Here is an 11,341-nt window from a genome sequence, read left to right as displayed (position 1 = left end):
GGGCTTTAATTTATACTAATAATGATTAGAGTGATTTTAATTTATAAATTTGTAGACACTGAATTCTTTCTGACGCTTGACTAAGTTTGGTTTAATCTGCAGATTGAATAAAACTGAGCTGATTTCAACTTGTTTGTGATGTTAGGGCACTTAAGGAAGTCTTACGATCAATTAATGGAACTTGACCCACGCAATATATACACACCCACACACACAGCATTTCTACGGTGGTCAAAAGATAGTATAAATGTCGTCCTGAGGAACAGGACTAGGATTCTTTTTTAACCACGAGTCCGCCGCCATCTGTTCCCTGCTCTTTTAACATTTCTTTTCATCTATTTATCCAAATTTTAAAACAAAAAAAAAATGGTGTTCTAACAATTTTGTTTCCTCTCATTTTGATTGTAATAATTTGAATTTGGCTTTTGCAATTCAGACGAGTATATAATATTATAATCATTCTTAATATGGTATTCTTTGCGGGACATATCACATGTCTATGATAAACAGCGTTGCAGCTGCTTGTATAACCCCTCCAATTTCTAATTTTCGGTAATGGAAAACTTCAAATTTTTATAATTATTTGTTAGACCAAATTATGAAAGACCCAAAAACCCACGAAAAATATAAATTCAATAAAAATATTTTACATAAAATAACCAAGACTCGTACTCACAATTCTAACTAAAGTGTATAAATGCAAAATACGACAAAACACCAAAAAATGCGATTCATCAAAAAAAGACTTAGGTCTATTCTTTACAAAGAATGACACAAGTCTTTTCTTTACAAATAATGACTTAGGTCTATTCTTATAAAAAATGACCTAAGTTCATTCTTTATAAAGAACGACCTAAGTTCATTCTTTATAAAGAATGAACTTAGAATCTTATAAAATAGTTCTAAGTAAAATGCTCAAAGAGCGAGTTTTCGATAAAGTACTAAAAACATGATTCAACAAAAAATGATCTAAATCAATTCTTTACAAAGAACGACCTAAATCTATTTCTCACAAATAATGATCTAAACACTTTGAAAATAATTTTAAGTAAGAGCACATGAGTTACTAAACATTCTATGGAATGTTCCTACGTGCATATATATATATATTCTACAGAATGTGCCTACAATCAAATATACATTCAATGAAATAGGTCTACGGGCAAATATACATTTTACGGAATGGGCATACGTGCAAATATATATTCTATGAAATAAACTTACAAGCAAATAAACATTCTACAGAATGTGCCAATAAGCATTATACAAAATAAGTCTATAGGTTAACAAACATTTTGCAAAATGCGCCTATGAATAAAATATTATAAAATCAATTTTTTTTTTATAAAGAACCAATATAAGTGCCAAATTTAAGCTAAAGTTCATTAAAGATTAAGGGTCCAAAAACATGACAAATGTCTAAAGATTACTTGTCATGAACAAGTTTTGACATATAAAAATATGTGTCTCCATGCATAAGCTTTGATTGACACTTGTCATAAGAAAAGTGTCACATGATCTCTCCAATTGATTCTAAGTTGCCTATATAAAGGCCAAAACCCCCCATTTAAATGTGAGAGAAAAAGGGGTATAAAATGAGTACAAAAACTATGTCAATATCACTCTAGATTTTATCTCTCTAAAATTTGAGTAAAAAGAACTGACTTGAGCGTCGGATGGTTATCGCTGGCACACCGCCACCCTCTGATAATTGTTTCTTTTTAGCAGAATAATTAACTATAAGGAGACATGTAATTCGAGACACCCACCTCAATGAAAAAATAAGTCACAAACTTTAATTGAAAAAAAGTCCGAAACACAAATCAAACATTGTACATTGAGCAAAATTTTGCATCAACATTATTGATCCTTCAGATATTCATTTCTAATTTTCAACTTCTGCTATTTAATGTAAAATATATGAATATTTAATTAAAGAATAATTTAATTAATTTATGGAAAGGAAGAATGGAAAATATGGTCAATTTTTTTTTATAAAAATAAAAATTAAAGAATTTTTCCTTTTATTTAAAGAATATTGTTTATGTTTAGCAAACTTGTATGACGTGCCGTTTCTATCATTTATATTTTTAGCACATAGATGAAATGTCATAACTACATTAATATGGAGTACTAAAACCCGTATGCTTTTTTTGTTTACGAAATTTATTACATGGATAACATCTCATAAAAGCTTACGAAATATCACACATATAACATGCCATTGATGTGGAGTAAATTGTATGATATATCATTTAAAAATTCATCACATAAATGATATGTCGTGAATATTTACCAAACTTGTGTGACACGTTGGTTATATTTTCAGTACATAGATTACATATCGTACAATATTTATTCTAAAGTGAAAATTATATGAGATGATGTTTATAACTTTACTACATAGATGACATGTCAATTAGAGACTCATATCTCAAATGACTTATAGTCTATAACTCTATAAATGAATATTTCTATATAAAAAGATTTTTTTTTTTATATCATATTATATTTCCATCTCAAGTGTCTCAACCTGTCAACATAATCACAAACCTAAATATCTCAAGGGGGAAAAGAACATAAGAAGTATTTTACACCAATTTTTCAAGCTGACTCAACATTAAGTTTCTTATGCCCACTAAGAAACCTTTTATATAACAATGTTTTTCTTTAATTATTATCCGGGTAAAGTGGCATCAAACTTGTTCTAAAAGAAAAGCGTTCTGTGAACTAAATATTGACAAAAACAACCTACAGACTCACAAGAGATCACACACTAATTTTGTCAGAATTTCGTCTATTTTTTTCGTCCAAATCGCAATGCTGTATTTTAAATCCAACAAATGACTGAAGCCTTTTCATACGATATTGATCTCCAAAAATATAACCTGCAGATCTCATTATTAAATAATATCTAATGAGTAAATTCTTAAGTTAAATGATAATTTTGAATAAATACTTAAATAAAAAGAAAGACAGAGACATTTTCAAAATAAACTTTTAAGTATATTTTAGTTTTACATCTAATAATAAGAAAAAAAAAATGTTTTCCTCGGTGTCAATAGAATTGATTTCTAAAATATTCACACCAAAAAAAAAAGATTTCTAATTAAGTAATTAAAAATTCTAAATAAATTTTTATTTGCGAATTCCCGGCCATTAAATACCTAAACCAAACGAGTCAAAATTAGTCCGCCAGGAAAAAAAAAAGAAAAAAAAAAAAGAGGAAAGCAGAATCACCGGTAGGCAAGCACAATTTACGAACTAATGCCACTGGGAAAATCATCGGGTTATCCACGTGTTTCGAAACAATTCGCCAAAATAACTTTCTGCACTACTCTTGACTTCACACAAGTTTTACGGTCTTAAAACAACTCATTCTCCCTTAACTTCCCCTCTCAGACCAAGCATCGCCTTTCTGTCGCTGTGTCATCGAAAGACAGCCGGTACTCTTCTTGATCCCCTGATACGGCATCGTCTCCGGTAAGCTTCAGATTAAATCCTCTCGTTATGACAATATAATGTAAAATTTAGTTTATTATTTCCCAAATTAGTCAAATCGCACAAACTCATATCATACACTCGTCTCTTAGCTTTTGTCAATTTAACCCTCTTTCAATTTATTTATTTTTAATTTGATTGTCAAGATTCATTAAAGATTTAGTTTTTTCGATGTCGGTTTAAAATCTCCTTGCAGTTTCCCTTATTAGGATTGTTTAATCAGTCAAAAAGGCTGGCATTGGATTATGTTGATGGTATAGTTATAGCGAAGATATACATATATTTTCATTGACTGAGCCAAGATCCTCCATTAATTAGCTGGTTTGTTCGAAATTTTGGTCTAATTTCTGCTTTCTAGTGCAAGTTTTTTAATGAGACAGCGATTGTTTGGGCAAGATGAATGCTGGTTAACGGTGCTCTGAAGAATTGTATACATTGCACCATCTGTGTGTATAATGTTTGTATTTGGTGTATGTTCGATCGATTGTCTGAATTTGAAATTGCAAGTTTTGCAGAGTTATCAAAGTCAAAAGTATTTGTCCATGGCTTCGGTGCGAGCATTCTGGAACAGTCCGGTTGGTCCAAAAACAACTCACTTTTGGGGACCTGTTGCCAACTGGGGATTTGTTGTTGCAGTATGTCTCTTCACCTTGAGTATTTGATTGTATAATTAATCTGTAGCGGTTTTGTTATGTTCAGATGTGGTGTAGCTTATTATGCCAGATTTTAGCAAAGTCTTGACTTATGAAACTCGGAATTTTACAGGGTTTGGTGGACCTAAAGAAACCTCCAGAAATGATTTCTGGTAACATGACAACAGGTAAAAAAAAAATTGTCTATTTGAAGAAATCGTCTTTTATTATTTCAATTATTTGTTATATTACATGGCTGGGATCTAAACATAAGTTCCATATTGGGTGCAGCAATGTGTATCTATTCAGGATTGTTCATGAGGTTTGCGTGGATGGTACAGCCACGCAATTATTTACTTTTGGCATGCCATGCTTCAAATGAGACTGTACAGCTCTATCACCTTTCCCGTTGGGCAAGGTCTCAGGGGTAAGCATCTGCATTTGTTGATTTTTTGGAATCACTTGGTTGCAATTAGACATTGCTTTCGTAGCTGATTAATTTTCTATTTATCATCTTTTATTATGCTAAAATTTACAGGTTTCTGCAATCAATATATATATATAAACACACACTCCAATAAAGTGTATTTTATTTCGTAGTGTATTGGAATTTGCGTTTTTTCATCTTTTAGTTGATCTCTTACTTTGTTAAAGCTTTAAAATCGTAGGATTTTAAAGCTCTCCCGAACTTTTTCGCACTTTAAAATTCTGGACTAGAAAACTACTATATATATATATCTAAATACATTTATGTATATATGAGCGGTGATTTGGTCCAGTATCCTAGATCTTATTGAAGTTCGGGACGAATTGACAACAATGTGAATATAATTTTACATTGTTGTTAATTGTTTTACAACGTTGTAAAAGTATGTTCATATCATTGTCAACTGGTCCAGGATTTTAATCTCGGATTATAATTTCGGATTGGAAAATTATATATATATAAGGTTCTAACTGGTAAGAGGGTTGTTCAAGGTTGGCTTTCACCTGCTGTCATCAAAGTTGCACTTTATTAGGGACAAGAAAGACTAGTTAGTTTTCATGTTAAAATGTACAGAGTAAGTTTGTATTTGTGCCTGTCTTATATTTTGCCGGAGAAAAAGATTGGCTTCATGGACATTTTAGTATATCTTTATTGGACAATCTGAAAAAGGTAAAAAATATATGAACAGAAGAAAAATACTTGACTGATTCTGAAAATTCTCCACATCAAAATTGATACATTGGAATTGCACCAATTTCTTTTCAGCAACTTTTATTTGTTTTCCATCCAAGGCCATATCAATTGGAATTGATCCTTTAATTTGTTGACTTCCTCTAGCCTTCAATTCTTGCTTTGGCAACTGAAGCAGCCAATTGTAACGAACTCTGTCATATTTTCTTCATTGTAGGTATTTGTCAGAGAAGAAGAAGGATGAGGCCTCGTCTCAGTAATTCCTTGCTGCTTTCTTTCCTGTCCATTTTCATTTTATTTTTGCTGTGATTTAAGCGCAAAGTATTAGTAAGGCTTCACAAGTCCACCTTCTTGTGATACTTTGTATTTGATTCTATGTCGAGGATAACTCAGCAGATCACTATCAATTGAATCTGATCCTGTCATCAGGATGTTTGTATCAGAGTGCCAAATTGGAAAATGATGATGAATTTTAAAAATCAACCTCCTTTTCTTACATGCTGTTCAGCAGAAGAAGAGGCATGTGTTATTTAACTTATTATTGGTCATTGGAGACTTGGGAGTGCCATAACTTTACGTTGGCTTCAATATAACTCCGTTCAACAACATCGATCAAGCACCAAAATTTGATCGAAGTTGTTGTGACAATCTGCATCGCATTGGAAGGCAACGTTTGTTCACGATTTTCTTCCTTTATTCTCTCCCACTTGGATTATAGGAGTAACAGGAAAACGACAACTTATGAGAGACCAAGTGGTGTAGACAATTTTAGGAAATTTTCCTTCGAGCCTTCTGTGACTGAAATAAGTTAATTTTTTAAGATTAAATGCACGATGTTGAAATAATTTCTCATAGTAAATGCTTTGATATAAGTTGATGAAAGGCAGAAACGATAAGTACGAAAATTTGGGGACTTATGACTTGTTAAGATTAAAAGCATTATGTTGAAATAATTTCTCATAATAAATGCTTTGATTTAAGTTGAAGAAATTCAGAAATGGAAATGGCAGAAACTATACATACAAAAAGTTGGGGACAACCCCAGCCCCAGCGTTTGAAAAATTGTATGCAGCCGTGACAGAGGCATCCATGCTTCTTTTTTTGTTGCATGATCAACAGGCTATATATATAATTCGACAAATATCTGAATGTACTACAGAGTCATCTTCCCAAAGCTATAATTAAAGTCAACAGCTGTCACAACAATACATCAGAATGATCAAAATTTGATGACAGATCTGGGTTTGCTGGACTCAGAATTTAAATATATATATGCCAGAACCAGTTTTTTACCCACACATGGATTACGAGTCTAGAACCAACCTATGTTGAATGAAAAATCAAAATCACCTATATTCTAGAAGTTCCCTCTCTGAAGTTCAAGGAACTACACTTTGTCATGACATTTCAATCACAATGGAGACCAGGTTTAATTCTGGCCCTCAGTGGTGCACAATTTATGAGCATTAAGCATGTATTTCTTCAGCAAGTCATGATGCATCATCATGAATATCACCTTTTGCTCTCCTTTTTTTCTTGGATTTTAATTTCTTGCTTTCTTCATTTTCTTTAGATTTCTTCTTTTTGCTTCTATCCTTTTCTTCAGGCGCCTCCTTTCTTTTAACAGGCAATGTTTCTGTCGCATCTTCCTGAGTATCATTCCCATTCTGTATTTCCAGCATCGGCGCATCTGCTGCAGCATTGGCAACTTCTGCTTGTACAAAGTAGGTGCAAAATTACAGTCAGCTACACTAGAATCAGACGTACACATAGAAGTAACACCTAGGTGAAAACAAGAATGCCTTTGAAGAAAACAATAAAAATGAAGACACATCTATAACTGGTTTAAAACATAACAGAACATAATAATTACCAAGTGCACAAATCTTCCCTACCCCTAGTAAATAAATCTCAGTATCCATGTCATGTGACAGTTTTGGAAATACTACGACAAGCCAAGTTTTGGAAATCCTACGACAAGCCATGACTAGCAAGGAACAGCAAGGACTAACCTTTATCAGCAAAAGCTGAATCAAAAACAACCTCGTTAAGATGCTGCTTCAAGAAAACCTGCACACAAAAATTATAGTTGTTTTAAAGTTCTACAAAATTTCAATTTCAATATTTTCCAGCTTTTCAAAGTAGTAATCCAAAAATCTTCCATATCAACAAATTTTCATTGATTTTGACTCAAATGTACACTTCTTAGATGTTATTCAATCAGGAACGAAAATGCAGTGATAACAAACAATAGTAACCAAAACTAATTTTATAATCTCTTCTAGAAATACAAATTGTAGACTCCTACCAGGACCATCATGAAAGAAAATATAAGATCTGTAAACTAGTGAATGCCAACAATTTTCACAATGCAATTCAGGAACATACAGCGGAAAGAAGCTGCCGTGTCTTTATATCCCAAAAGCGCAAATAGCTATCCAACCCTAAAAGCAAGTCAATTTATTACTCGAGTTGTATAGAAAAAGAAATAATCTTGGTTCCAAAACTGCTAACCCAAAGGTGAGACAGATTGTAGTACTAATGTAGAAGACCTTGCAATACACTCACCACATGATGCTATTATTGGAAGCGTGGGATGCCTAGCTATGGATCTGATACTTCCAGAACACTTCCCAATAAAACATCCGAGCAATTTTCCTGTAAGGATTGTTTCACTTCAGCACAATTACCAGATAGAAAGCATTTTACATCATTCAAAGAAATTAGTTAATTAATGCTAGGCACTACAAGAAGCAATTGTCCTGTTCAGAAGTTCATATCTTCATCAGAGCAAGCAGCACCAACTAGTTCATTCCAGAACTTATAATTCTCACCTGATATTAGCATTAAGACATTTGAATAACCTGTGGTGTGGTACAATTAGCGGAATAACGATGATGGGATCTTAAAGCCTGAACTAACCCAGGTTTACCCTGTTGTACGGGGTGATCTGAAAACAAGATTTGAGACCAACTGAACGAACAGCTCACTCTAAATAGTTAAATTAGGTGATTCTCGTGTCAGTCTCCCGAAGAATAATTTGTACTACATATTATCACACATAATGCAGCATTGCCAAATGAAGCCCTATGAGCTTAAAAGTCCCCCTTCCAAGCTCCAAAATTTAGACCTAAGTACAGTGGTCCCCAGAATACAGCAAGCAGTCTTTACGAAGAAAAACTCAAACCTTTAACTGAAATTTGAAATTCACCCCTTATGTCAACACCCAACCAAGTTGATGCAGGTATCAGAATCATGGATGCAGAACCATAGATTTCTAAAGTGTTCATGGAAGTGCACATACCAGTACGTATATCCACAGAAGCAAGGTCACCAGAACCATTCCCTATATAGATATTAAAGCTATCCGGTTCTTCAGCAACTGCTTTTATAGGGGTCTCCCGGAAATCAAATGACATAACAGGTCTCCGCTGAGCAGAAGTATCATAGAGGCGAACCTAATCCAGAACCAGGAAAATAAGTCACCAAGAGGTAAGAAAATGCAAAAAGAATCCTAACTAACAGAGTGGAAACAGACCCTGTTGAGTTTACAACCTGACGATGATATCTATTTATAAACCACATTCAAAAATGTAAATGGAATAAAAAATTTGGGAAAACTTGCTGAAGTAAAAATTTCATAATCTATAAAACAGAACTTTTTATTAAGTTTAGACAAAAAGGTCCATATCATGACCATCCATAAAACAGTTCTTTCACCTACTTAGTAAGATGAATACAGAAAAGTATCTATTTAATAAAGAATAGTTATAGAGCCACAAATACTTGTACATATAATCTTGTACAACTAATGTGGCAAGATATGATTGGTTGATTAAAACTATAAAAATAACAATAAGTAAAATGATAAAGAAACACAAGTATGTCAAAAAATTTGTCTTTTTAGTGAATTTACAAATTTGTCTCTAATGATTTTTTTTTTGGGAGGGTTAAAAAGAATTCTCAAAATTCACTAAAAGGCAAAAAATTTGTTACAGTTTTGTCATTGTGTTGTGTAGTTATCATTAGAAAAATGATAGAGGAACACAACCATGACAAAATCATGTAGGCACAATAGTTTGTACAACATTGTTTGTATAAAAAAGTTTGTGGCTGTATCATTACTCTTTAATAAAATAGATATCAATAAAATACAACTTGAGATTTCTCTTTTTTGGTTATCACACTCCTAGCCACAATCATAAAATTTGCACTAACACCACACATCACCCTACTAACTAAGAAAACACGAGTGATATCCCAATATGTAAGTGAATTTTTTTTATTGTTCATACAAGCTGCTCACAAGCATGTCAACTTCCCAGATGATTTTAAATCAAATTATCCACTATGATAAATGAAATTACCTGATGGTCGTTAGTGCCGGCTACAAACTTTCGGTGATCATCAATACTCAAAAATGCCGCTGATGTAAACCAAGTAGGGGTAAATATACCAAGGCTGTTCTTAGGGGGCTGCAAAGATAAGATTAAAAGAAAGTAAATTGAAGGTACAAGAAATATTTCAAAAAGTATAAAGAATAATCATTCTTTTCCAAAAAGATATGTTCGAAGATGATGAAATGGCTCACAGGTTTTGCAGTCCAGATCTTCTCACACTTGTCAAGATCCCACACATTAACTTCAACACCCTTCCTGAGTTAAGAGTATCCACCATTTTTACTATGCCAGTAAGCTTGTAGAAACTATTACATGGCAATACAGAATAACAAGGAACAATTTTAAAGCAGATTGTAAAATTATTCAACATGGAATCACTCACCCTCCAAATAAGGAAAATTTTTCACTTATATCCACTTTAGAAAATGCAATGGTACCAGATGCACACACATTCCAGGATTTGACAGTACTACAGGAAGACTCTGCCGATACTTTGGTGACCTCAATAGACCTCATGCTAGCTTTTCCTTTTGTAGTACAAGTAAGCAAAGTGCGTGACCTGAGAATAACCAGTTCAACCAAGATCAACATCAAAGCCGAAAAAGGGGACAGAGAAGTCACTCAGAACTACATAGCCCAACACGGTACCACCACAACCAATTCCAGATAATTTAAAAGAAATGCCGCTTGAAATACGTATATTTTTTATATCACATAAACCATAAAGCAAAAGTGATACCTGGATGATGACTCTTCTCTCTGTCTTTTGAACAAATGCAAACCAACAATACCGTCATCTTCAGGTTGGGCACCAGAATCACCAGCCTTAGAAATCGCTACTCGGAGATCCCCATTAAGAGGATTAAGAATATCAGTCTACAGGAAATATTTGGCACAATTTATTCAAGAGAAGCTTCAGTAAACTTCAAACTATTAGGGAAGAATTCACACTGAGTCCAATAAACATGGTCACAAATTTTGAAACCAACTTACCAAACCATTTTTCCTTGCAACCGCTAATAACTGCAACCCAAAAGATGAAGAAAATCAAATTTAACCAAAAAATAAAAAAAATTTAACACTGGTTCACAAGCTAGTAATAGGCAAAATCCAAACGAGAAAAAATACACATTGAAACAAAAATTTGCAGTTTGAACTCATAAAACGTGAAAGAGGACAAATACGGGGTCGTTTTGGCTGTCGTCAATAGAAGCCGCAAGCACGCAATTGGAAGAATGGGGGTCGCCCCATCTCTCCACTACCTTAGGAACCCCTCCATGTTCACCACGAGCTTCAATAACTGTTATATTCACCAACCAAAAAATTGATAAATAAAATAAAAAATAAGATTCAAAACTATGTAATGATAATTATTTCAGCAGCTTTGAGGTCGGTATAATTTATAATATAATCACCTTTGATTAGACCAAGCGAATCGAAAGTTAGGGCTCGAAGCGGAGGGCAACCGGGGCACTCCAATGTTGTGGTTCGCGGCATCTTCTTCCACGGTGTGCTCGTTCCTTCCTTCTTCTCTCCTGTGCTTGTTTTACAAGAGTGGGAAAGGAAACCCTTAAACCCTTGATTTAATTAAAAATACATCATTGGAGCCCCTTAATATTTTGTTATTTATG

The 11,341-nt window shown here is 33.4% G+C and overlaps 2 protein-coding genes across 3 annotated transcripts; one reads left to right on the top strand and one right to left on the bottom strand.

The window, feature by feature from the left end:
- Positions 1-3,315: 3,315 nt before the first annotated feature.
- Positions 3,316-5,752, top strand: LOC102628049 (mitochondrial pyruvate carrier 1). The gene is made up of 5 exons (XM_006476934.4): positions 3,316-3,483; positions 4,017-4,136; positions 4,267-4,321; positions 4,425-4,560; positions 5,528-5,752. Exons 2-5 carry the CDS (start codon positions 4,044-4,046, stop codon positions 5,568-5,570), a joined length of 327 nt encoding a protein of 108 aa, XP_006476997.1. The 5' UTR covers positions 3,316-3,483; positions 4,017-4,043; the 3' UTR covers positions 5,571-5,752.
- A 703-nt stretch (positions 5,753-6,455) lies between these two features.
- Positions 6,456-11,341, bottom strand: LOC102627757 (uncharacterized). Of its 2 annotated transcripts, XM_006476933.4 has the most exons (12): positions 11,126-11,322; positions 10,895-11,010; positions 10,704-10,733; positions 10,450-10,586; positions 10,093-10,269; positions 9,902-9,965; positions 9,678-9,785; positions 8,615-8,768; positions 7,879-7,968; positions 7,699-7,754; positions 7,323-7,380; positions 6,456-7,021 (listed from the first exon to the last, which is right to left on the bottom strand). In XM_006476933.4, the coding sequence occupies exons 1-12, from the start codon at positions 11,205-11,207 to the stop codon at positions 6,801-6,803; spliced, it is 1,293 nt and encodes a 430-aa protein (XP_006476996.2). In that variant the 5' UTR covers positions 11,208-11,322; the 3' UTR covers positions 6,456-6,800. The 2 variants fall into 2 exon arrangements, with proteins under 2 accessions (XP_006476996.2, XP_015385441.2); XM_015529955.3 differs by lacking the exon at positions 6,456-7,021 and having other exon boundaries at positions 7,318-7,380; positions 11,126-11,341.

The sequence above is a fragment of the Citrus sinensis genome, chromosome 3, assembly GCF_022201045.2.
Source record: "Citrus sinensis cultivar Valencia sweet orange chromosome 3, DVS_A1.0, whole genome shotgun sequence".
NCBI classification, from domain to species: domain Eukaryota; kingdom Viridiplantae; phylum Streptophyta; class Magnoliopsida; order Sapindales; family Rutaceae; genus Citrus; species Citrus sinensis.
Note: the sequence above shows the minus strand (reverse complement) of the source record. Positions and strands in the feature narration are given on the sequence as shown.